The 26,200-nt window shown below is 40.8% G+C and overlaps 2 protein-coding genes across 6 annotated transcripts in view; both read left to right on the top strand.

Annotated features, from left to right (window-relative positions):
- The first annotated feature begins 319 nt into the window (after window positions 1–319).
- LOC116714064 (platelet-derived growth factor receptor-like protein) lies at window positions 320–3,848 on the top strand. The gene is made up of 7 exons (XM_032554367.1): window positions 320–629; window positions 820–956; window positions 1,050–1,189; window positions 1,291–1,442; window positions 1,842–2,135; window positions 2,550–2,689; window positions 3,435–3,848. Exons 1-7 carry the CDS (start codon window positions 545–547, stop codon window positions 3,639–3,641), a joined length of 1,155 nt encoding a protein of 384 aa, XP_032410258.1. The 5' UTR covers window positions 320–544; the 3' UTR covers window positions 3,642–3,848.
- Window positions 3,849–4,936: 1,088 nt separating this feature from the next.
- n4bp3 (NEDD4 binding protein 3) overlaps window positions 4,937–26,200 on the top strand; it is a 30,008-nt gene continuing 8,744 nt past the window's right edge. Inside the window, exons 1-2 of one of the 5 annotated variants that reach the window (XM_032554742.1) lie at window positions 4,937–5,177; window positions 10,417–10,467. The gene's annotated coding sequence lies outside the window, so the exon portion shown is untranslated. The other 4 variants (XM_032554740.1, XM_032554741.1, XM_032554743.1 and 1 more) reach the window with 4 other exon arrangements.

Below are 26,200 nucleotides of genomic sequence, written 5' to 3'. Positions count from 1 at the left end.
TAAATTCAGATGTACATCAGTTCAGGGAACTGTGAAAATGAGTCAGAGGTTTTGAAGCAGTTGGATTATTGTTTGAACTATCAACAACCATGAGGTATTTATGAAAAATACACAAAAATAAACATTATTAGCATAATTTTTAAGTGTGGTTGCATGATTAATTTAAAAGCTAACTGTTGTTGTATTTAATATTTCCTAAGTTTGTGAATGCAGACCACAGGGTTTATTGGTCACTAAATGTTTTTAACTCTGCACCCACCGTCAATTTTCTGGGCAGCATCTGTGAGGGCCAGGCTTGTGCTGCCATTGATTGCTCTATTCCAGTCCTGCAGCTAAACAAACAGGCTCTGGGCCCTTATTGGTCCAGGGACTCCAGAGGAATTTGTGGTACTACTGATCTGCCCTCAGTTAAAGGAATGTGTGATTTTGCGCGTCCACTCTCGCCTCTTCTACAAGTCTTCTTCTTGTTTGTGCAGAGCTTTCTCTTTCTTTCTGAACTATCCGAACTAAGAGTTTACACACCACTTTGGACATCAGCAGATCAATGATGAGTTTGCTGAAGTTATCTGAGTTGAAGTGGAGGCTGGTGCTGAGCGCTCTCCTTGTTTGCGCTATAGTCTTTGAGTCGGGTAAGTGAATTCATTCCTTCACTTTGCACTTCTGTACATGCGCTTCTGGAAATGCCAAGGATGCAGCATTTCTGTTGGTCTACTTCAAAAGGTGGCAAATGATTTAACGACACGTTCATGGCATCAAGCAGTCTCCCCTGTGCTAACTGTTATTTTGCCTGCACTCTGGGTTTTGCACTGGTAAAAAAAGATGCCAAAGAAGAGAAAACGACTCGTGGAAGAACGTCCACACCAAAGAAAGCAACAAATAAAAGGCAAAGAGCTGAGATGGTTAAAGCAAAGACCAAACCTACAGCTGCAGCTCAGACCAAGACATCACTCACACAAGTAGGAAACAGCATCTTACAGAGGGAGGTGTGCATCTCTCTTATGCTGTCAAAATTGTCATATTTTAAAAAATTATGTACTTTCTGCATTAAGGTTCTTGGCAGAGGTGTTTTTAAGAAAGTGGGAGAGACCCTGAGCGTGCAGACAGGAGACACACTGAGCCTGAGGTGCAGGGGCAAACCTGTGCAGTGGAGCGTCCCCCTTTATGTGGAGGAGGATGAAGGACGGCTTGTGTAAGACACATGTTCATAAATCTGTATTGTGCATGACGAAGACAGGAAATGGGATGTGCGCAAATCTGTTTGTTCTTTATGTGCTTCTTTTCAATCTGCAGGATTGTCCAACAAGAACGCTTTAGCCTCCTGACATTAGTCAACACAACTGTTGCAGACACAGGGGAGTATACCTGTTTCCCCATGTATTGTGAAGACAAAGACTGCAGGAGGGAGTACAACAAAGCTATCAAAGTCTTCATCTTCTTTCCAGGTACAGTAGAAAAACATTTTCTTTTGTACATTTTTCACCCTGGTAAATATGTGTAAAATCCTAAAAATAAATTTATTGCAATACCATAATCCCACAAGGAACTGTTACTGAAACATTCAACCTTTTCTTCGAATATATTTATTCAACAGAAAATAGGAAATATATGACAGGATGGTATACATGTAAGGTAAATTTGTCTTGCTCTTCATATGTGGAGGAAATTTCTAAGAAGGAAAGAGCAACTTGGCATAACCTGCCAAACAGTGAGAGTAAAATTGTAAAATATACAGCTGGAACTGTGACGACAAGGTAAAAAGAGGTTCAGGATATTGACCAATCAAGAGTCATCAGCCGAACCTAACTAATCTTATAATCAACCTCTCTCGTCGTTCAAACCAGACCCACGAGAATTATTCATCCCATCATCTAGCCACTATGAAATGATCCAGCTGAGAAGCAACTGGCCGACAGTCCTCCCCTGCCAGGTGACGTCGCCTGAGGCAAAAGTCACTCTGCACCGTGAGTTCCCACCGGGGGAAGTGTCAGTGGACGGGACGGAGATCTCCTTCAACAGCAGGAAGGGCTTCACCATCCATCGGCCACGGCCGCATCACGCCGGAGTGTTGCACTGTGTGGCTGCTCTGGGAAACCTGAGGCAGAGCTCCACCAAGTATATCCTCATCTATGTCAACTGTGAGCACTGTCGATGAGTTTATGTCCACAGGTGTTTGATTGAATATTCGATTGCTGTATAAAACTGATCAGATACTCCAAACCGATTAAAACTCAGCTCATTTTCTGTCTGTTCAACAACTTTAAACAAAGCAAACCGGCATAGAGGTCAGGATTTCTACAATGGTATACCATTCAGGATCAGATTGTCTAATTTTATTTGTCTTAATCGACGTTTACCTCTTGTAGATCATAGCACATCCAAACACCATAGCCCGAAACTGTCAGAAAATACATTTAGTAGTAGGAACTAGTATTTTTTTCCATTAACATTAAGGAATTATTGACTTAAAAAAAGCTCCTATATCTTACTGAAAAGCTTGCTTTGTCTTTTTTTGAGTGTACTAATGGTACATTTTCTATCCGTACCATTAGACCCCATGGCTCCTCCTGCTCCGGTGATCCAGGCATCATCAAGCTCAGTGGCTGTGGGGGACAACCTGCGTGTGGCCTGCAGTGCAGTGGGAGAACGAGACGTTTTCATAGAGTTCAACTGGGAATACCCAGGACAGCAGGTCAGGAGAGCTGCTCTAAAGACTTTACACCGACTTACGCTATGCATGGTAGTGTGGCAGAGAAAAAATGGCTAGATATGAAAATGTTACTTTTTTACAAATGATGCCGCTTTTGTGGTAACTGTTTATTTTTTAGATTACTATGCAAATTAATCAAAGCCACAATTTACTGTGAATGGTTGCATGGGCTTAAAAGCTTACTTAAAAAAAATACAACTTTTATGGTACTTTTGCAAGTCATTGCAAAAGTAGAACATATTATAAGCAAAAGTGAAACGATGAAAGAGTCCATCAGATATCATGAATTTAATTATTGGTGTAAAGGGAGAGCAGATATCCTGACTGAAATCATGGTTTTCAAAGATTAGCATTGTTTACTTCCAAAAAAAATGGATGCTACCACTCTAATTTTACATCCAAATAAAATCACACATCAGATAACAAAGTGTGATCAATATCAATCACCAGTAGGACAACAATGTCCACAGCAAACAACATGGTAATTTATGACTGATCACATGGATCCAAGGTCTCTTTGTTCTGTATCTTTGCATTTTATTTACTAAGTTGAGATACAGAAAAGACTTTTAGGTACGAGTTTGATCACCCCAACAACTCATCTATCGGTGCATTTGATATTAATTACACCATGATTTGACCCATTAAGCATATGTAACTAAGTTTGGATCTTTGTTCACAGTTTTTGCTGAATGGAGTTTTTTGGGTTTTTTTGCCCTGGATGCAGATCGGGAGGCCTCTTTACACAGAGGAGACGACGATTCCGGTCAGCGGAGAAGCATTTCGGCAGCAGTTTCAGTCCGTTCTCCAGGTGGATGAGGTGAGGGATGTGGACCAGGGGACGTACACCTGCACTGCCCAGAACCTTCAGGGAGCCAAATCGGTGTCCACCACTGTTAAAGTTGTCCCCAAAACTAGGAAACTGCCGGTGTGATCCCCAGCTGGACGGCATCACTGAGGCAACAGAGACTGTAGATCAGAGCAGTGTCTTACCCTGTCAGAGAATGAGAAGTGAATTAGTCAGAAACAGAGAAACATAAACCGCAATGAGGACCTTTGGAGGCTGTGAGTGATGAAATCGTGATGCAACATAAATGCAAGATGAATATCAAATGCTCAAGGTCGGATAATAAAACTTTTTGCACCAAAAGAAATGTGTGTCCATTTCCTAACTTCTTTCTGACGTATAAAAATGATCAAAAAGTTGAACAGAAAAAAGGCTAACGAAATCCTTGTCCTCTTGCGACTCATGTCAGGATATGTGTGCAAAACAAGTTATTATTTTTTAAACGTTTTACAGCTTTTATAACTTACTCTGTTCTATCCAAGTTCTCCATATGCACATAACTTTGTTGTACATGGAATACTGATATTTGCTGCATTAAGATGCGACTTCATGCAGAAACACAAATCCAAATAAATAAGATATGATGAGATAATAATACTTTATCAACATATTACTAACAAATATACACTTCTAAACTTCAGTTTTTAAAGTGTTAAAATGTTTAAAATGTTCTTTTTTTGCTTTTGGAACATGTCCAGTCTCAATTAATATATATAAAAAATGTTTAAATTTAACATTTACACCCATAACAGGTTGCTTATTAATGTTCTCTATATGATTTATAAATAGAAAATAAGATGAAACCAAGCTCCTCTACATAAAAATATTTGACTGGAACCACAGAATGTAATTTCAAAGTTGATTTTGTTTTAGAAATGAGGGCTGACCTAGTAAATAAGTGATTTTCTTCAACTGCTTAGGATCATCTGCAGGATTTGGGGCCCAAAGAGGATTTATACAAGACAATTTGGCAAATGTAGTTTAAAAAGTTGTGTTCACAGAGTCATATTTTATAGATAACATCAATTTCTGCTACCTGTACAAGGAAAATGTTTTATCCACACTGTAACTGATTGTAAGTACATCAGCAAGTAACAATTCAGTTTTCACTCCTGGTCAGCAGACATATTTTAATCATCTTTTAAAAGAATAACGGAATAATCTTCATTTAATCTATTACAATTTAACAACTGATTTTGCGTTAATTAAATAAGTTGTTCTACATTAAAATTGTTATTAAGACGGTGAAAATGCAGGCTGTAAAGGCTATATCGGCGCACTTTCTCACCCGGTCGGTAGATGTCGCTGTATTTCCTCTTATCTGTAAGTGTGTCTGTGCAATCAACGGGGGGGCAGATCAGTCTGCCTCTCTCCCTCTCTCTCCTCTTTTCAAACGTCCGGGAGGGAAGAGAAACAGCAGTCCCAGTCTGCTACTCTCTCTCTCGGCTCACAGGCTGGTCGCCGTCCGCTGTTCGGCCCTGAAGTCCAAGGGGGGAAAAAAAAAATCCTTCGCAGCCCCGTCGACTGCGTTTGTTTTGATTTCATTTAATCCACGCAGCGAGCATAGAAAACTGCAGCAGAGTGCCAGTGTTGATCAATGAGATGACCTGCACAGAGAGCATGGTGAGTTTTTCTGATCTCCGTCCACATGCAGTCCTGCAGCAGAGGGGGTGTTGGTGCTTGGTGTTGGAGGTCTGGGTAACTTTATGCAGACCGGAGCACAGGACTTTAACCAGAATCACAGTGATGCTGTCAGGGGGGCAGGTTATTTTACAATGAAGCAAGTGTGGTCAGCATGTTTATCTTTGAAAGATATGAAACATTTAGATTTGGCTTTCAGCCCGGGTCGCTCTGCAGCTCTGGTGGCCTCCTGCTCTCCGCCTGAAAGGAGTTTGGTTGTAAATGTTTGGGCTGAAACTTACACTCCTTTAAATGTACAGGAGAGTTTTTGGGGACAAGAGCTGCTTCTTAGTATTTGTGTGAGGGAAGAGGGTGGTGAGGGTCCAGGGGACTGCCAGGCTGTCGTCCTGGAGACCAGAGGCCACAGGTGACCTCTGACCTGAGGACTCATGGAGCGTTACAAGAAGACTCCTTTGAGCGCGGTGGATAAGGGCGTCTGCTGACGTAAGTGTCGGAGCGGACCTGACAATAGAGAGACAATGGGTCTGCAACCACTTGCTGGAGTCCGCGCTGCAGCCATTCCCCTAATTTAGGAATGGAGAAGCTCAGAGGTGCTGATTGTCAGATGATACTCCTGACTCCGAGCTGTGAGTGAGTGCTTATTACTGCACTGCAATCATGTAGACAGCTTAAATATTGCTTTGAGTTTAAGTCACGCCACAGAAATGCACCTTTTCCATCACATCCACCTCACATCACGCATGGATTTGAGGTGAGATTGGAGCGCCTCTATTTCTTGGGCAAAGGTTTTAAGTAACTATCTACACGTTTGTTGCCAAGCAAATCAAATTGAGTTTAGCATTTACTCTTACTGTTTGGAAAGATATTCTTTCTGATTTTACAGAGTTACTTGGAACTTCTTTGAATTTGGGGAATTTTGACATCTATCCGCCCCTGATGTTTATCTTGGGCACTTTCATCTCTGCATCTCTCTCCACATAACACCTCTTCTTCTAACACCTCTAACAACTTAGCATGTTGAACCCACACTTGCTTGTTTAAATAGACTTTGCACTTAAAATGTGAGCCAGTTCTTATATTTGACAGTGCCAAGCAAATGCATTCACACCCTTAAACTTTTTTTTTTTTTTCACATTTGGTAACACTTCAACCACAAACATCAGTGTAGCTCAAGCTCGGTCAGGCAGGCTGGATGGAGATCAGCAAATTTACTGTCTTGTCATAGATTCTCACTTGGTTGTGTTTGACTTTTTCCATCTTACACTCTTGACAACCTTCCCTGTCTCTTGCCACAGCATGATGCTGCCGCCATCAGTTTGCCATTGTGGGACGTGTTTTTTGCATGTAGGGCAAAAACGTCCAATTTTGAGGCAGTCTAACCAGAGTGTGCTCTTACACATGTTTGTTGTGGTCCCAACATGACTTGTGGCAAACTTTTAAGACTTCATATAATAAGGATACATTTTATTTATTAGCGTCTTTCAAGACTCTTAAGGCTGGTTTGCAACAACATGAAACCATCACATTGTGAACAGAGGTAAAACAAAAAATGGTGCCAAGCACTTTATTGAAAAGTGCTTGGCATTTTTGAATAATGCCAAGACTTGTGAAGTGCTGATATACACAACAATAAACAAAAAAAAAAGTTGTTTCTTGACCACCTTACCGCTCCTTTGCCTTCTAGATCAGCAGTCTCAATCTGCAGTCCTCCAGGGCCGGTTTTTGCAACGTCTAGATCTGTCGCTTGTCCTACACACTTTATTTAAAGGGCTAAATTGTCTCGGTAGCCTGCAGTCCAGCTTTACAGAGCTCTGCCAATGAGCTAATATTGGAGCCAGGTGTGCTGAAGCAGAGCGACGTCTTGTACTGCATTTATTTGTACTTTTATGAGACTCTGAGGACGGACGGACGGATTTTATTTAGTGAAATCAGAGTAGGGCAGGAACTCGACACATTTCAGGTTGTTATTAGTAGAAAACGTAAAGACATGTATAATTTTCCTCCCACTCAACTTTATTTTTACGACTTTGTGGTGGTTTATCAGATTAAAACCAAAATAAATCACGTAGACGTTTCTAGTTGTAATGTGACAAGTTGTGAAGCAGTTTCAGGCAATACTTTTCCAAGCCAAAGGATAGGATTAAATGAGGTTATTTACTTTTAAGCTCATTTGAAACAAAGTGTCAGCCTGATTAATATCAAGTATAAATCAGTTCTGTGCACCAATGCCATAAATCTGCTTGCATCTCATTTTGGGGGCAAAAATCAGCTGTGTTGGCCGTTTATTGAATATGCCTGTTTTATCCTGAATGATTGGTTTAGTAGAAGTTTAATTGTGACTTTAATAGACAGAGACTCTGTCCACTTCCCAGATTACTTTTGGAATAAACCATCTGGTTTGTCAAGTTAGTTCTGTAGAACAAGGCGCTGCCATGCAATATGGTGTTATTTGTTGAAGAAAGTACAGTGAGAGATAAGAAGTCCAAAGTTGTTCTGGAATGTTAAGTTTGTAATTTTTAAGCTTGAAACTGTGGATGCAGTCCAGGACAAGCTGAAGCAGGAGAAATAGACTGACATTTGACAGAGAAACAAAACAGACCCAACAGTAAGATAGCAAAATCCTTCGAAGAGATGACAGCAATTATCGGTGTGCTTGTGATAAGAACAAACATTAAGTTGAGTTTAGCTGTACCAAAACATTTGGATGAAACATCCTGTCAGCATCCCAATCAATCTTAGAGCAAGTAGTTGTCTCAATCAGTTTTTTATAAAACTAAAATATATTGCTGTTAAAGAACAGCAATATATATTTAGTTTGAAAATATATCTTATTCAAGATTATTTGAATAAGTGAAAATTCAAAAGAGATCATCTATCAAACATGGTGGTGGTAGAATAATGGTTTTGTCCTGTCTGTCTCTCCGTATATCTGTATCTCTGGTATTTTGATTGATTCTGGATTGAGAAGAAAAAATAAATGCCGTTCCAGTTGTAAATTTGAAGGGAACACACTTTTCATTTTCTGAAGAGGATAGCCCTGACGTCAACATGCCCTACAAACAAGCAGCAACTGATGGGATCATCAGCAAAACATACCTTCAGGAGAAAATAAAATAATCCAATTTAACAGCCTAAAGTCTGTAGGCTTCAAAATGTATTCGAATTGGGAAAATAATCCCTATACTTCTCTGTTCTCTTAGAGCTTGTAAAAATGGATGTGCTGTTTTGGGTTATGCTTATTGTATTGATATATTATCAGTTCAAAGGAAATGTCTCAAGGCTCTTAAACCAAACCGTCCATCTTGTAGAGAAAGTTAACACCTTTTCTTTGAGATACCGTCAATTTACAACAAAACGTGACATTGTTACCAACAACTATGTGCTTTTTAATTGCAACCTCACAGGATCTGTAACTTGAATATGTGCTAGGTAATGTTATTTGACTACGTGGTGTTGGCCCAGTTTGTCTCCGTCTCTCGGTGGAGTCAGCCTGACAGCTGATGTGATATCTTCAATCAGCTGTTTGAGCCCTTTGGGGGTTGACTCTCTCCTCAGTGAGTGCATGTGGATGTGTGTTCTTAAAACCTTGGCAGCTGATGAAACACTAATTCTGCTGACCGTCAGCTGTCTGCTGACCATTTACTTAGTGTTGCCTATCCCAAAGATTAAAGCACACAAATTCTGCTCCGTCAAGCTCTGTGATGTTTGAGTGAAGCCCACTTTCATGCTGCTGCACATTTTGTTTACTGCACATTCTGCAGATGCTCCTAAATGTTGGGCTCAGTGGGAGGCAAATAAATCCAACACTGACATGTTAAATTCTCAATCTACTGTCTTCTGTTGCAGGTTGGTCATGCATGCACAATCTGACAGATGGCGCAGTGGGCTAGAGCACATTTGTGACAACGCTGTGCTCCTTGACAGACATTTCCCTTCAGTTCAACCATCCAATCACGAACACGGAAAAGCATTAGCTGATTGCTTTTTGTCTCCTGAAGTCTGTCTGGCTTCACTTTTATCTAATTTCCCTCTATACTTCAAATCATTAGCTCAACCTTCTCCCATATTCTCTCTCTCTCCGTTCTCTTATAATGTGGTTAATTCCACGTCTGGTTGCTCCAAGGAGAGGGTGCCATGCTCTTACACTTAAACTCTTTGCCTTTTCTCATCCTGTGACCAGGCTGATCCGCTCTCTGACTGCAGCCAGGCCGGACGTGCAGCTGTTAATGAGGCTGCTTAGATTTCACAGCTCCACACTCTCAGTGTAAAGGGAAACATTGTGTATTGATCTGTTAACACCATCAACAAGAGAAAATATCTCGAGGTAGCCCAAGTAAACAAGACGTTGTCCTGCAAAACCTTTTATCGCTCTTGGAGCTTTTCATCGAGTTCTAAACCACAAGTGTTTATTACGATTTTATGTGGTAGACGAACAGATATGCTACATATATATGAAGTGGAATGAGAAAGATGCGTGGCTTTAAAGTATTTATTACAAAGATAATTAGGCATTTGTGTTTATCCTCTATGAATTAGTACTTTGAAGAACTAGCTTTCACATGATTTCATCTTTCTGGGTACATCTCATGCCTGTTCTTCTTTAGAAAGTGGCTAAAGATGTGTCGGAAAGGATTCAGAACTTATATAAATATTAATTTGTCTTCAGGTTCTCAATTGGATCAGGGGTCTGGACTTTGACTGGGCCATTTTAATACATAAATGTGCTTTGATTTAAACCATCCTCTTATACCACAGGCTACCAGTATTAGTAGCTTGAATTTAAGTTTCATAAACTCCGACCAGTTTTCCTGTCACTGCTGAAGAAAAGCATACCCACAGTATGATTCTGCCACTGCCATGTTTTACAGTGGGGATGGTGTTAAAGGCGACATTCAAAGATTAAATTACACACAGGTAGACGCTACTAATAAGGCAACTCATTGCACTGTATTTTATTTAGGGATATCAGAATAAAGGAGGCTAAATACAAATAAAGGTGTAATTTTCTTTATTTTTAATTCAAAATGGTTTTTATATCAAGCATGATTTCCTATACCTGTCACATTAATGCCCTACTTTTTGTTTGGACTATCACCTACAGTATGTGCCTTCAGTTTTCGACACACAGTGAACTTCCAACCCCGAACTAGGTTATTTCCAAACAATGAACACACCCAAGTTAATCATTATCAACAGGTGGCATTGTTTCCTCCTTCTAAAGGTTGTCATCAACACTGCGTCAACATCTATGCTTCTGCAGGCCAATTAAAAGGTAAGAATAAAGCAATTTTAACTACACAGATGTTGCAAGAGGTTTTATTTCAGCTTACAACTTAATTGGTACAAAAGTGTTTAAAAGTTAGCAATGATTTTGAGTCCAAGCTAAAACTCTTGAACAGAATCGGGAACCCAAACTTCGCCTCGCACTGATCAGGTTACTGTAAAATCACTTGGCACCACTAGACTGATGTACTTCGATGTATCCGGATGTGAGGAAGCAAGAAACAAACAGAAGGACCAAATGTCGCCTAAAATGATAATAGTCCACTTAGTAGTCTACTTGCAACTTTTATAACCCACTGTTTTTTCTAAAGAAAAACAAATAAATCAGTTTTTCATGGAAAAATTGCTTGGTTGTTTATGTGTAATTCTGTATAAATTACTGTACTGTAAAGGAGATGTAACAGTATATACCATGCATGTTTACTTAAACATACCAGTGTTCCCAGCAGCTCCAGTGTCTGGGCGATCTCTGTTGAATTTTCCTTTGGTAAACTGGTAAAGTGAACCAAGTTCTTTCTCTGCACTTAAAGATACTTCTGGATCTGTCTGCATTTAAGAAAAGTGCATTGCCACTTAATCACGGTGATATATTTGTTCATTGACTCCAAAGTCAGCCAACGTTTTCTGCCAGTTTCTCTCTCAGAGTTTTCGCAGCATGGCAAATGTAAAGGTCCGAACATCAGATCAGATCCATGATGTGTAACAGGTTTAAGAGCGAGTGTGAGAGAGCATGGGTGGATGTGTACATGCAGAGGAGGTGGCTCAGTGGCCCACACACTGTTTCTGTCAATCAGAATGTCTGACAAGACATGGCACACACTGTATTTCATATTGGATGTATCTGTAGCAGTGACTGTATTGTCACTTGATCTGTTTGCTAAAATGCTCAGTTCTTCAGCCGTATGAGACAGAAGGAACATTTACAGCGAAAGACCTTAATGTCTATGAGTCTTGGCGAGCGTCATCCTACATCTGTGAACATTACCAAGTCAGGCAGCCCCCACAAAAAGCTTTTGTGTGCTGCTCAACGTGTCATTTTCTCATCCTGGGAATTTTTTGTTTTGGTAACAAACGTGAGTAATTCAACTGTGTTGTATTCACCTGATCTCATCCTTATCCTTTCCTCGCGTTTTATTGATCGGGCTTATCTTGCTGCGAGGACCGCCTGCACTCACCGGTTTTTTATAGACATTGGCAGCAGCGGTTACCCTCTGTGTACGTGTGCACGCGGTGCATCCGGCCCTTGTCTCTTTTATTTAGTCGGACGAGTCGTAGTGTTGCAGAACAAAAGGCCAGAAGTCAACGCCCTCCTCTGTGAGTGGGCACTGTTGTATTTATATCGACTCTGCTTTCTCCAGCAGTGTTTCGGTTTGCCGTCACATCCTGTGCTTTTCCGTGAAACTTATATGGCGATTTTAAAGGTTAGGGTCAATGAATGTGACCTGCAAATGCCTCTCTGAGGTCACACAGGTGGAAAACTGAAAACAGTGGTTAAAAATTTACTACCAGCAGACACAGAGATAGAAACGGGAATGCTTCCGCACTGCTCTGCAAAAAGGTTCAGTTTTGATAAAAATGTAACACCTGTGTTTAAAGTAATCTTTCTATAAATCCCGCTGTACTCTGAAGGCTTTGGAGGTCTGTTTGAAAACATCAGTGAACAAACAGCATAATGCAGACAGCAGAAATGCCAGGGAGAAAGTTGTGGAGAAGTTACCGTATGGTTGATGAGAAAAAAAGAAATTGGTGTCCATGTTGTAGTTTGCCACATACCATGTAGGGAGTAAAGTTAATTTGTTGAAGAAGGTTTTCTATTGAGGCCAAAAGTTGAACTTGGATGCAAAATGTTGCATGGCCATAAAGACAACACTAACCATGACACTGTCAACATCGTCATCCTTATGGCGAAACATAATGGTGGCTGCATCATGCTGTGGAGATGCTTTTCTCTACTATCAGAGTCAACTAGACAAAACTAATGGGGCTGTGATGGAACCAAATACAGACCGATGTTGTTAGAGACAGAAATGGATGCGAGACTGAGGCACATTTTCACCTTACAGCATGATAACGATCCTAAACATACTACCAGATATACAATGACTTTCTTTAGACCTAAACCTGTGGCATGACATGAAATTTGAAGGAGCTTGACCCACATAGCCTCTTCGCTAAATGTAGGACAATGGTCCATCCCCAACCCAGATCCTCAGGTCCCAGTGTCCTACATGTTTTAGTTGTGACTCTCATCTCTAGAGGTCAAAAGATGAATGGCTCAGAAGAATGGCTTACATCAAAGCTCAGTCATATGTTAATATGACCCAGTCAATCTCCAGACATGAATCCAACTGAGCAGCTTCAGCAGAATTAGAGCACTTCTGTCCTGAAATGATATCCACCCAGTTTCACTGAGCTTCAAAATAATACACTACATCGGTTCATCATGTGAATGAAATTCCAATCAAATATTTTGGGTTTGTGCATTGTAAATCCTTGCAACATGATTGCAAAATGCCTTGTAACACTTTTCCTCAAGAAATCCGAGCTGGCACATGAGCTGAGATCAGGTGGCTGCCGAACACAGGACCAGGGTGTTTCACCAGGCTGCCAGCATGTGTGTCATCGTTGTTTCTTGTAATGTTATTGTCCAGAGAAGCTTAAGCAGAGGAAATGAGTCTGGCTCGAACGGCCGTCCCGCCTAGTTGGCCAGTACAACAGGTTCAGTAGCTTTAATTGGACCCAGGTTTATATCTATCTCCTGTTATATCGGCATTTTTCACAAACTACCGCCACTTACCCATTACCCGTTTCCTCTGGGAAAGCTATTGAAGCTGTTTTTGAAAAACAAGCCCAGAGACTCTCGGAGTACATTTCTGTGGAACCTGAGACTGGATATGCTCGAGGGGCCCAGACATAATAACAAGGGAACAGTGGCACCTGCTCTAGCGTTAAACTACGCCGTGTAGCTTTGATGGGGTTATCCCCTCTTTTTATTTTTTATGTTTAGCTTATTTTCATCCAACTCCAACGCAGAGACCAAAGGGCAGTGCTACATTCTTTCTCTGGAATGTCTTTAATAGCTTGCCAGTCTCCATGTAGTGCACCTGTGAGTGGCAAGGTTTTTTATTAGCTGGGATTTTTGTGTGGCCTCCCATCGGTGCCAGCCTTAAGGAGTCCTTGACGTCCCTCCGCTCAGCGGCCGGGCCGTCACGTGGTGACGGCGGGAGAAAGTCGCTCTCTTCTGGTTGCGCAGCAGAGAACAATGTCGTCTCTCTTCTCCCTCCTCAGATGCTAGCGTCTCCTGTTTGAATTATGTAATTGGATACGGTGCAGAACCCGTCCAGTGACCCAGCCGCGAAAAGAGAAACTTTCTCTCAGCCCCCACTTGTCTTTGTTTTCTACTTCTTCCTCCTTTGCTCTTGCTTGTTTTTCCTTCCCTCATCTTTCTTTTCTGCTTTTCCACCGTCTGCATTTTAACCCCAGACTAATCCCCTGGTTATTGTGCTCTCACTTGTGAGCAAACAGGGCACGCTGTGCTGCTGCTGTTGTATTTATTTGTCCCCTGAAACTGGCTCTCTGTGCTTCATTGTAGGGTCTGAACTGAATGCTTCACATGCGGGGCTTTGTGTGTTTTGAACTGGAGGAACAAGTCGAGCCACACTGGCAAATGAAGAGAGCTTAGAGTACACAGAAAGATGAGCAAAAGGTGCAAAACCATCCCGGATGAGTTAAAACTATGACAAGGAAATGTTTTCTCCTTTTTAGCCACAATCTCCACTGAAACTGTCCTCTTGCTGAAACTTGCATCAACTTTCAAATCAGTGCAAAGTCATCCTACAGGTCAGTTGTTTAGGGAGTTTCCTCTTCATCTGCGCGCCTCCCATTCGCCGTGAAGCACCGAGAAACAGGAAGCCTTGTGGTTTGATCATCGTTAGCGCGAGGGTGAGTCAGAAGTACCGAGAAGTTCAAGGAGGATGAGATCAGAGGAGGAGAGGTGAAATCTCCGGCGGACAAACACAGGTAGAAACTTATTCTTTCTAGACATCCTCAGATGGTGTGAAGCGTTACCGCAGCAGCTGTTGGGATTGCAATCTGATTCTTATCTATGTGCTTTTTGAGGGAAAGTTTGACGCATCAACATGTGAATTGGATATATATATATATATATATATATATATATATATATATATATATATATATATATATATATATATATATATATATATATATATATATGTATACTCTGAACCTAACGTGATTTGAAGCTCTTTTCAAAGAGCAGCTTGAACTGCAGAGAAAGGAGGAAAGCAGCCTGTCTTGTAATTACTCCACTAGAGGAATGCATATTCTGATCACAGCTGAACTTCTTATCTGTTTTGTTTCTGAGCAGCAGCCTTAGCTGCCCACCTTTCTTCCAATGTAGAGAAAAATAGTTATATAATTACTTTATGTTTTACATTAGAGCTTTATGATTGTTTTGTAACAAGTTCCTTAAATATTTGTTCTACTAAACAAGAACAAAATAAAAGTTTAAAGGCATGAAAACTTTTTGTTTTATTGATGCACAAAATGCATTTCATGATTTAAGTTCTTTAATGTAAAAATAAAAAGCCACAATCAACCTTACCATACCACGATATAATGATTATTAGATGCAAAATAATGTAACCTATGATACTTATTTTTTGTTATTTTGCTTTATGTGCATATGCCTTAGTAGAAATATTTATTATCGATTCTGCTGACACGAATAAAACAAACTATTTGCTGATTCATTCGTTGGCTGCTTAATAAACATGCCGCTCATATCTTCCCAACCTTACTTTTCAAGCTGTGTTAATAAGAGTGATAGATGGCATTCCTTTCATTTTCACACTGTGACTGTCTGTGTTGTTTATGTCTGGAAATGTTTCCTTACAGGTGAGTTTGTTTTTCTTCTAAGTGAGCTCAAAGTGTAGCAGCTCTTTTGCAACCAGTTTTGCAGTGTGTAAGGCAACAGGTGGAGGAGGGGCAGCACTACCTTACTCAATCCTTCATACAGTCAGATATTACTCTCACTTTCTCTGGCATCTCATTGCAGGGATAGTATGGGGGAATTTGTTAGTAACTTTTTATTTTGCTTAGCACCAGCCGATGTCCACACTTTTTTTTTTTCACTTAGTTGTTTTTCCCTTGTGTATTTAACGTTTATCCTTCTGGTCTATTTTTGGACCTGGATTTCCCCCTGAGGACTATTAAATTGTTTTTTTTCCTTCCAAGCAATCATTGTATTAAGCTGACTTTAAGACAAACCGCCAGCAACATTTTACTGGAATTTCTCCTTCCTTTATTGGATTTGTTAACTCGACGCAGCCTGACTGAAACTCTTCTGGCTGAACAAGCTGATTTTCCGAGGAACAACAAACAATCTCTGTGTTTACACTGAAACTAGAGGCGGAAGAAAAGTGCTGATCTTCTGACAGGGCAGCAGCATGCGTCATTGTCTGTATTTACCGTTTGACGCGCTGCCTGATTGCTTCCTCCTTATTATGTTACGATCAAACAAAAGCTGCCTGGTTTGTAATCAGTAAAGAATCTGATGTATGCTCTTTCATTTACATGTGACCTGGAAAGCTTTTTTTTTTTTTTAAATGCATTCTGTGCATGGTCAATGCATTCAATCTCTGCTGCTGAATCCTAATCAATGTTCAGCCCTGTCCAGTTTGTGCTGATTGTGGGTTTATCGGCGGTGTTTGGATGGATGCATGGACAGTCAGTGGAGATGTTCAGGGAAATCTGTTCCCTGAACATTTTGGATCAATGTGGGAAGCTGTGTAATCTCAGAGCGGTGAGTCTCACATCTAGCGCTCCAGGAAACAAAGAGGTCTGTGCTTTACATGAACCCCCACAGGCTGTAAAGAATTTAATAAGACGCTGGTTTTCTTGTGCTCTTTGTCTTTATTGGCTCAGTTTACCACTGATTTGACCAACACTGTGATTATGAGGCTAAATGATCAGTCATTACATTGTTCTCAAGGAGGTTCTCATGGGAACTAATGAGCTTTGGAAAATGGACAAAAAAGTTGTCTTGCCGCACATCAGGTCCTGCAGCAGAGCTTATCGTTCCTTTTGAGCGTTATCAGAACTTGTCATGTCGACATGCGTTGTGTGATGGTCCATTAATAATTACCCAGTGAGAAATGCAAGGAATGTGCGTTTCCCTCACATGGCTCTCGCTGAAGTTCAGCTCTGCTGATAGCAGCAGCTGGCAAACACTTTGCAGGCTTCGCCTACTAACAAGGTGCACAGAATGACATTTGGCTGTTTGCTTTTCTCACAAATTCCTGTAAAGCTACGTAGGGAGAATTTTCAGCATGGTGTTGCTTTTATTTATTGCAAAGAAAAAAAACCCCACAAAACAACCAAAAGTTAGTGTCTTGGTCCAACATGATTCTAGACACAAATGCTCTGTAATAAACAACGCACACAGTGGTGGAAATCCTTTTTTGGATTGGTGTTAAACATATTTTGTACGTGGGAGGTATCTTTTTATAGTGCAGGATAGGATCTTTGTTACCAGCTTGCAGTCTTTTATTTACTGAAGATGTTTTGTTATACTGATCTGAGCAGCCGTGACTTAGTGTCAACAGACACCAAGTCTGAATCTGATATATGCGCCTTTGTCAACTACATAGTTTCCTAATAAAATCCTACTAGTACATTCGTGACTTCAATCTAATCTTGTCAATATATGTTTGTATTATTTTCCAAACAGTATAAAAAATCCACCCTTATACTTTTAATAATTTTAACCATCTAGAAATCTGCAAGCATCCTGCTTTATTGGAAAACAAGACCACAAATTAAAGTTGTGTAGGTGATTTAGCTCCTGCACCCTACCTGTTAGACCCTCCTCAGTTTAAGTAAACATATGTGTTTTTTTTTATTATTTTATTAGTTCAAAGGTCAAAATAAGGAGTTAGTGGCATCATAGCTCTTTTATTTCTACCTTAAAGATGTAGTTCAGAATGGAAGTCCAGATTCAGATTTAAAACAGTTCCAGTCTCAGTAACTGTGGTGGTTTATGTCAACGTTATTTGATAAATCTCTAAGCTACTGTATGTTTGCATCGGATGATTATCTACAGAGAAGCCAATGATTATTTTTATGGGAAATGGCGTCAGGGGGCAGTACTCAGTGCATGAAACACTGAGCACAAAACATATGAAGTGTTTCCATCAGTGGTAGCTATAATAGAGAAGTAAGGCGGTATAAAATTCAACTAAGAGCATTAATCTAAAATGTCATAGATACTGCTTTCTACACCGCTTTGTTTTACTACAACACCAAGTAGAGCTACCTGATGTGAACATAGTCTTTCAACAGAACCACACTTTGCAAATCTTAAACTATCCCTTTAACTGAGTTGCAGACTAAAAACCAATTACAGTATTTCCTGGACTATAAGTTGCATCAGTTGAAAACTGAGTCATGAAGAGGAAAAAAAGAGAGACGCATGCAGTGTAAATCCGGGGTGATAGGGAGGCGGTTTAGTTGCAACACCAAGAGGGTCTGCCTGCAAAGTAATTCATATTCACCTCCTTGGCAAATACCAGGGTGTGGAGACATAACTGCACCACTCACAAGCATCAACAGATCGATGTAGCCATCTAGATGGGCTACTGTAGGTAAACCTGACAACGTGACACAGATCATCAGAACACCAACAGCACGTTCTTTATTTACCCAACTGTGGAGTCATCCCTCTGGCTCTGGCTTTCGGCCCACAATTAGCTTTCCTCACGGCTGCCGATGGCAATACTTAATCCGTGGTGCATGTCCGTCAGTATGAATTGATATTTAACACATCAGTCACAAAATGCCTCACGAGGAGGAAAAAACTACATACAAGTCGCACCTGACTATAAGATGCACCACCACCCAAACTATGATAAGAAGCGCGGCTTATATCTGGTATTTAAACTAGGAGTGACGTTTTTATCTTACACTTGAACTTTATTAGCTCTTAATGACAATGATTGACAGCTTAATTGAACGGATTACCAATCAACTGGGGTAATGTAGCAGAGAGTAGCATCTAAGCCCATTCAACCTTAAAGTCAACTTTGCAATGTTGATCTTCTGTCTGTTTTGTCTTCACAACTGGTTTTACTAATCCCGACATCATACCTCCTGCCATTGTGCAATGCATAGTGTAGCAACGCAATGTTTGAACAGAACTGCTTGTAGGCCTGCAGCTTCATCCTGGCTGAGCTGCGGTGGGAAAGGTGGGACTCATTTGAATGTTGAAAGATTTGCATGTATTTAATGGGGTAAAGCAAGGAAATGACATCTAAGAAGATGTCATTAGAATGTATGTTTACTTCTGATCAATATTAGTAATCATCAACATATTATGAGTAACTATTTGAGGCTATTTCTTAAATAAATCACCCTTGACTTACACAAGACAACAAAAACCCAGAATTTTACATCACAAAGGTAGATTTTTCACCTTGGTATCCGTGCGTGTGTACGAAATGACTAGAGGGCAAAGGGATTTCACTGAAAACAACATAGAGGTCGGGCCCATATCCATATGCTTGTACTAATCTCTTTTTATCTCACACATGCACACGAACGAACCCGCTCGCTGAACTCGCGTCCTGACAGAGGGATCAGCACCGGCATTAATCTATACAAAGTTTGGGATTGTTCCACTAAGCTGTCGCGCTTGACAAATTTGAGGTTTCTAAATAAAATATTGTGTTTTCACAGATTTATTTCTAAAAGGGCAATGTAGCAGAATTGTTTTTAATGATTTAAAAAGAACATGTCCAGACAAACCCTGGTGATCGATTTAGGTTAAAGAGGAGGCCCTGTGAATGCGCTCTCCCCCGGGTGCTGTCTTATGTAACATCAGTCAGATCCAGATCAATGAGGTTTCATGAAGCTGCAGTGAAACCAGCCGCTCCAGATAACCTCTGGCTACTCTAATCAGAACCAGTAATTGAATGCTGGGCAGAAATACAATACTGTCCAGTCAACACGGCTGTAAAAGCCTAAATATACAGTTCCAACTTCCCTGATGAGGAAACCCACCTCAGCTGCTCTACGACATTGGAAAGCTTGACAGCTGGTTTAAAGAGTAAGGCAATGTGATATCTATGAAATCTATAAAAGTAAGGCAGAGCAAGTTTGATCATTTCTCTGGCAGCATTCATAACACAAGTAAAGAAAAAGAAATCTGACATATTCCCTTTTGTAAATTTTAAAAATCATCACTTTCTCTCAATAGTGAGGAACTTCACTGTTCCCCAGGGGTTATATTTGTTTGGCTTTCTAATTTCTTCAATATATTTTACTCATAAGTTCAGACAACACCAAAACGTTTTATTTTGATTATCAAGAATAATCCAGCTGGTGGCTGATTACCTTGGCTTTTTATCCTGATTATTTTAATGAAAGTTTATCTTTCTACTCGCTTTCTAACAGGGCTACAATGCAGACACTTTTTTACATTTTCAAATTTTGGCTATATTGACTTCAATGCCATTAAACTGAGTTTTGAAATGAATGACAATCTTTAATTGATGCAGAAAGATTGCTCTCAGGTAATAATTAGGTTTGCTGATAAGAAGATTTCAACTTGTTTGATGCAAAACCTGCAGAGTGCTTATTCAGTTGTTATTTTAAAATATACTTACACTTTTTTTGACTTGATTGTTACGCTAACGGCATTTATTTTTCATTTTATTTGTTTTATTGTACTCACTTTTTTTTTTAACTGAGGTACAAAGCAGACTTTTGGACCAATTTCCATGTCTCTTTAACAGGCTGTTTAAAATGTTCTTGTCTTTGAAAAATGCTGAATAAATTCAGACATTTACACTGTTGCTCATGAAAAATCGGACCACGACTTGTTTTCTGGTAAACTGAGATTCAGCCTTATTCCTGTAACACGGAAACGTAACGTACAGTCTGGTGGTAATGAGCAATAAGTGGCTATAATTGCATAGTATTGTCAGATCTTCCAGAGTGAAGTCTCTGCTTTGTCTGTCTACTCAAAGGCACCCTGTATCTGCAGCTCTGGCTAAATATAACCTTCAACCTCCATAAAGTCTGGAGCAGTCGTCATCAATAGAAACAGTGTGAGGCTGAACACTGCCCCCTCAGCCGTATCGCCATCGTGTCCAGCCGCCACTGAATTATGACCCACGTCACACTGGAGCGCGCCTTGTCCTCTCAAGTTGACCTTTCAGGGAACGCAGAACGTTCTGTCTGCTCTCAGTCGGCAAGAATTTACAGAAAATCTTTGACAAATTACTTTAAGTTTAACTTGAATCCAGCCTCGCTTCACTGATACACGGTGATAAATGTCAGGAGAAGCAGCACTTAATGACCCCGATTTCAACATGTTTCTCTTCTGTGGCCTCAGGATTTGCTAAGAGAAACAAAGTCTGCCTGATCCCCTCCTTTCCATAATAAATAACCTGCTAACAATTACAAACAGCTCTTGTCTGGGGCTGCCATGCCCTGCAGCCACAGACACTTCCACTCCTTACATCCTGACATGTATAGTAACGCAGCGGAGTTCTTCTTTAACTTAAATGTAGTGAAGATTCGTCTTGATATGGCCTCTGGCGCAGCTTAACCTGCTCAGGCGCTTAAGGCTCAGTCACATCAAAGGAAAGTTTTACTTGCTTTCATTTTATAGAAACGTGTACCGGCTGACTCCCTAACATGTTGGTTTTCCTTTGGAAATCCTTTGACTGTATTTCTTTACAGCATGTTTCGCCATTCTTTGAGTTGGAAAGCAAAAACCTAACACCAGTATCAATCAATAGTTAAAAACATTTTCCTCGTGTATTAATAATGGGCTCATGTCACTAGTTTTCATCTGACGTGAAGGTTATGATGACTTTTAGGTTTATGACAGTTTCGACGTGCCATATTAATATTGACCGATCATCCAATAAGGTGGGCTCATACATATTTAAAGAAATATGTCCAATGCCAATATGTAAAATAAGTGCAATTGGCGGAGTCACAGTGAGACTTTAAAACACGAGAACTGTCAAGCATGGTGGTGGCAGCATCATGCCATGGAGTTCTGTTACTTTAAATGCTCATTTTATATAATTAATTAGTCCCAGCTTAATCTGCTCTTCATGAATAATCTGAAAATGGTGAAAACAAGATGAAGAGTAAGCTTTCCTTGCTGGCTGCCGTCAATATTAGCCTATCATCTCTTTATGAGTTTAGCATTTGCATTAGCAAAATGCGTGGTGGCGATCCCGTCACATTTGGTACATTTCTGTTATTTTGCCAGTTTGAAATTTGGTAACTGGTGTTTTCCACAACCACCCGCTGTGAAAACCCAGTGAACCGGCCGGGCTTTTCATCGAGTTTATGTAATGCAACATCGAGCGCTGCTGTGTGGGAGCATTAGATGTAGCTCGCGATGTATCCTAGTCGTAAACAAACTTTGATCGCGCGCTCGGAGAACAGAGGGAGGCAGTGCCGAGGCAGTGGGGCGCAGGATCAGATGCTGCTAACTGTAAATACTCTTTTCACCAGGATGGTGCTGAGTGACCAGCTCCTCCGTGGGACTGGGAGTATTTCGAGCATTACAAACCGACGAGCCGCAGCTTGTACTGCCATCAGGCATCTCTGGAATTTTGTTTATACGTCCATCCCTCTGTCTCAGTCCCGGTACTGAACCGGTTGTCCACGAGGGTTTTTATGTTCCCTCTTCACACTGAAGTGTTTCACTGAAAGGTTTTCTTTCACTATGAGAGGCCTGGTTACAATATATAAAGAGACGGTCCTCGAAGCCCTCAGCGTGAGGGCTTTGTTCTTCTTACACGCTTAAGTTAATTGGTGATTTTGCAGCTTTGGAGAGGAGTTGCCGTCGCTGACGTCTGTTCAGTATTCAACAAAACTTCTTAGTTTGAAACATATTTTTCAGCAGATGGAAGGAAAAGTGCACGGTTCGAAGAGCTCCTCTCACTTCCAAACCAGCTCAGCAGAGCTCTATAAGAAGAATGAATAAACACACACACACACACACACAACACTTTTCAATTAGACCGTAGCTGTTCAAGGCCGGCATTGCTTTGATCTGTGCACGTGTGCATGAGTGTGTGAGAGATTTAAGGAGGTGTGTTGCATCTCGGGGGGGCCCCTCGTCTGGTCTGGTCCGCGGCTGTAAATCTTGCTCCGTCTCCGGGTTTACTCTGGGCCCGTAAACTTGAAGGCAATTACGGAAAAACAAGCGGGATGCGAGATTTCTTCAGTCCCACAGGATTTGTGGTCACGGCCTAAATGGATCGCCGCTCTGTCCGTACCCAAAGCGAATATAGCTTCGCCTCAATCCACCTCGGCTCCGAGCTCAGCTTCCCGTCGAGCATCGATTGGCTTCTTGGGTGCGTTCTGCACGACGAACAAACTTAGTAAATAAATGAGACTAAGAATACCACGCCCGACCTTGACCGATGGCCATTAGGCTGTTCACGCTCATTATTTATTTACGTGAAATCAACCGCATTGATTCGTGCACACTCAGCAAGATCTGACCACACTTACTTTTAACACGTCTTACTTGGACACAAAAGGATTTGATAAATCAGCTTCTCCAAAAAAAAAAAAAAGGGCACTTGTTCTCCCTTAGTGTCGTATAATATCCTATTATAAACATTATCATTGATTATGAGGTTTGGTCTTTATTTTACTGGCTTATTAGTAGCCGGATGCTTCAGTGGAAAGTTTCATATTGGGGAGGAAATGGGACCTCATGAATATAAACATGAGCAGCTTGGGCTGCTTTGATCTGGGCCTGGCTGAGAGTCCTGAATAGAGTGGGCTGGAGTTGCACAGCTCTCTCTCTCGCTCTCTCACTGCCTATTTTAACCATTTACATAATTGTTATAACTGTCCTGGCCAGCAGTGTGAGGTGCTCAATAACAGTGAATTGTGCTGCAAGTGAGAGGAGATAACCAGAGTGGATACAAAACAGGAGCTTTAATGTACGAAAGAGCGGACCAGCTTTAGCTAAGCGAGCGTGTTGTTAGGGTTAGTTTGTGTTCACTGAGCCAAAGTGCCTCCAGGCGGGCAGCAGGACGGTCCTCTCCTTGCTTGGGATGAGCCCACTTATGATCTTTGATGCACAGAGAAAACTGCCTAAGCATCCTTGACCGTCTTTTAGAGGTTCAAGATGAAAGTAATGGCCATAATCTACTTTCTGCTGCTAACAAGTTTCCAAACATAAGAAGGGCTTTTCATTTTCTATTGTTATTTGCATCTTTTATGCAGGAAATAAAATGTTTGGTTAGATTACGATTCCAACAAAGGATCTGCACATGGTGCTTATTGCTGTGTGAAACAACTACACAGGACACATGGGTGCAAAGTCCAAAGTTACAGCTCGATTTTTGAACATTTGCCTCATGTCCTTCTCCCCTGTTCTTGTTCCAAACTTTTCCGCTGTATTTGCTTTCCAAAGTTACATTTTTTAGAGTAAAATGCACACTTATTTTCTGAATTCAATGCCAAATAAGCAATTTTACAGCCACAAATTGTAAATATGTTGAACGTACGAAAGACAAATAAATCAACATACGCTTATCAATTATGTTTGGAAGAAAGTGAGAAATTTAAAGTGCATTTTTCTTACATAAAACAGCTTTTTAAGGCCTCCGAAACAGATATTGACTCCATAGGTAAAAAAAATTGCTACCATTGGTTCTGAAAGTTTGTAACTGTCTAAATCTGTAAACAGAAAATACAGATTGTTTGGGCGCTGAAAACAACTTTTTTAGCAGGATTAGGACGAAGCCACTCACTGGCGACACGGACAAAGGATGAGGTGAACATATTGTTACAGACATCAAGCATAAAGAAAAAGTGGTTGAACAAGTCAAAATAAAAACTCAAGAAGAGACTAGGTTTCTCCTCAACCTCCAAAAACAGTGTCTCTACACTTTTGCCTCCAGAATTAGGGAACTAACCCAAGGCTGAGGGAAAAGGACACAGCACAGTTTGCGCCACGGTTGCTCCCTGGGCGTCAAACCAGTGGGCTGAATCTGAACGGAGACCTTTGTTTCCCTCTCAGTCATATTTATAGTCGGAAACAGAGCTGTATGCCAGTGCGTGTTTTATGGTCTCCGGTAGTTTATGACTGCTGGCGGTGTTTATGCACGGGAACAGAGAGGGTCAAAAGGATAAAATCAATAGCGCACCTTAATGAGGTTGACTGAAAAGAAGGGAAGGAGGGGATGTGTGGGTGATCAGAAAGTGAGAGGAATCAGAGGGGTGACGGGAGGAAACAATGCCTGGTGTGTGGGGGGTGAAGAGGCTCTTAGGGCTTTCAGGTGGGTGTTTGAATCGCTTGGCAGCTGGTTTAGTTTCATAAAAATTCAGCAAAAATTGCTCACTGTTCGCTTACAAAATGTTAACACTCAGCTGGAGCTTTTCTGATGCTGAGCGCGACGTCTTGAGACACACTGAATGGTTTATCTGTGATTTTTGTTTTGTTTTTTTCCCGGAGACTTTAGGAAACTGTGCTTCAGAACTTGATTAAAATGTGAGGTTTATGTCCTTTGGGGGGAAAAAAATGAGTTGTAGTAACCCAGTTGGATCCGAGTTACGTAACAGATTTGTCATGAAAAACAACAACAACAACAACATGACCCTGCAGCGCCGCTACCTCACATGATCCTGTGCTCTTTTGATTTGTGTCAGGTAAAGAAAGGCTTGTCAAGCACTGCAGCTACCTCAGCCTTGTTTGATATCCTGTGTCTGTGTAAAGGAGATATTTGCATTTATTGTTCTTCCGTCATGGCATTTGCATGGCGGTCAGGATGTGTGGGTTGGTCCTACTGAGTTGATGTTGTTGTGCTGTGAGAGAGCTGACTGCAGAGACAAACACAGCTGAGGAAACGTATGTCAGCTCACCTTTGTCCTCTGGGGACAGACGTCCACACATACTATCAGTGGGGTAAGCAGAGGAGTTTATTTCAGCAGAGAAGGAAGGAATAATGTTTGTTTCATTGTTATTGCGTGTCATAACCTTTCAGGTTGCTTTAAAGTACCTCCACTGCTTTACGAACTTGCACATTTATCATGTTTGCTACCATTTACAATCATCGCTAGAGCTACAAATGTTGTAAAATACAGATTAGAGGTATTTATGTCGCAAAATGTTTATTGGTATTGTGATACATAGATTCAAATAAATTATGGAAAAGAACTGCACCTTGAATTTACTGTTGTTTAACAGAGTAACACACATCCAACAAGCTCATATTGGTTTGGCTTCTTAGCAGAGACAGAGCTTAAAGTTTGCCACTTATAAAGAAGCATAATTTGATAAGTGTGATTGTTGGCACTCCTTAGATTTTCACACTGAAGCTCTGTGTGCTATGTGGCTAAAAACATCTCCAAAAAATGTACATTTATTTTTTAAGGGAAAGTGTAGCACCCTCCTTTCAGCCTGCTGACTGGCAGTGCACAACGTCAGGTGTGTTGCTTCATGCAGCCGGACATTAATGTCCTTTTAATGGGACATTAAAAGGAAGTTAAACTGGAGAAGCATGCAAAGAAAGAACGCCACATCTTGAACATTGCTAATTATTCTCCACAGAAAGTTGTAACTCCCATTTTTCTTAACATTTTCTTTAAATCTCTTGTATTTGAATCTTTTTTGTCCATTGCTAAAGTTCAATGGTAGCAGTGCAAAACAT

Source organism: Xiphophorus hellerii, chromosome 23 (assembly GCF_003331165.1).
Source record: "Xiphophorus hellerii strain 12219 chromosome 23, Xiphophorus_hellerii-4.1, whole genome shotgun sequence".
Classification (NCBI taxonomy): domain Eukaryota; kingdom Metazoa; phylum Chordata; class Actinopteri; order Cyprinodontiformes; family Poeciliidae; genus Xiphophorus; species Xiphophorus hellerii.
The sequence above is the reverse complement of the archived record's forward strand: the minus strand, read 5'-3'. Positions and strand labels throughout refer to the sequence as shown.

Excerpts from the sequence above, each read along its gene's own strand:
- LOC116714064 (XM_032554367.1), top strand. The coding sequence starts at position 545 with ATGATGAGTTTGCTGAAGTTATCTGAGTTGAAGTGGAGGCTGGTGCTG. Across the intron at positions 630-819 it reads CGCTATAGTCTTTGAGTCGG|ATGCCAAAGAAGAGAAAACG; the intron begins GTAAGTGAATTC and ends TGGTAAAAAAAG. Across the intron at positions 2,136-2,549 it reads TATCCTCATCTATGTCAACT|ACCCCATGGCTCCTCCTGCT; the intron begins GTGAGCACTGTC and ends CCGTACCATTAG.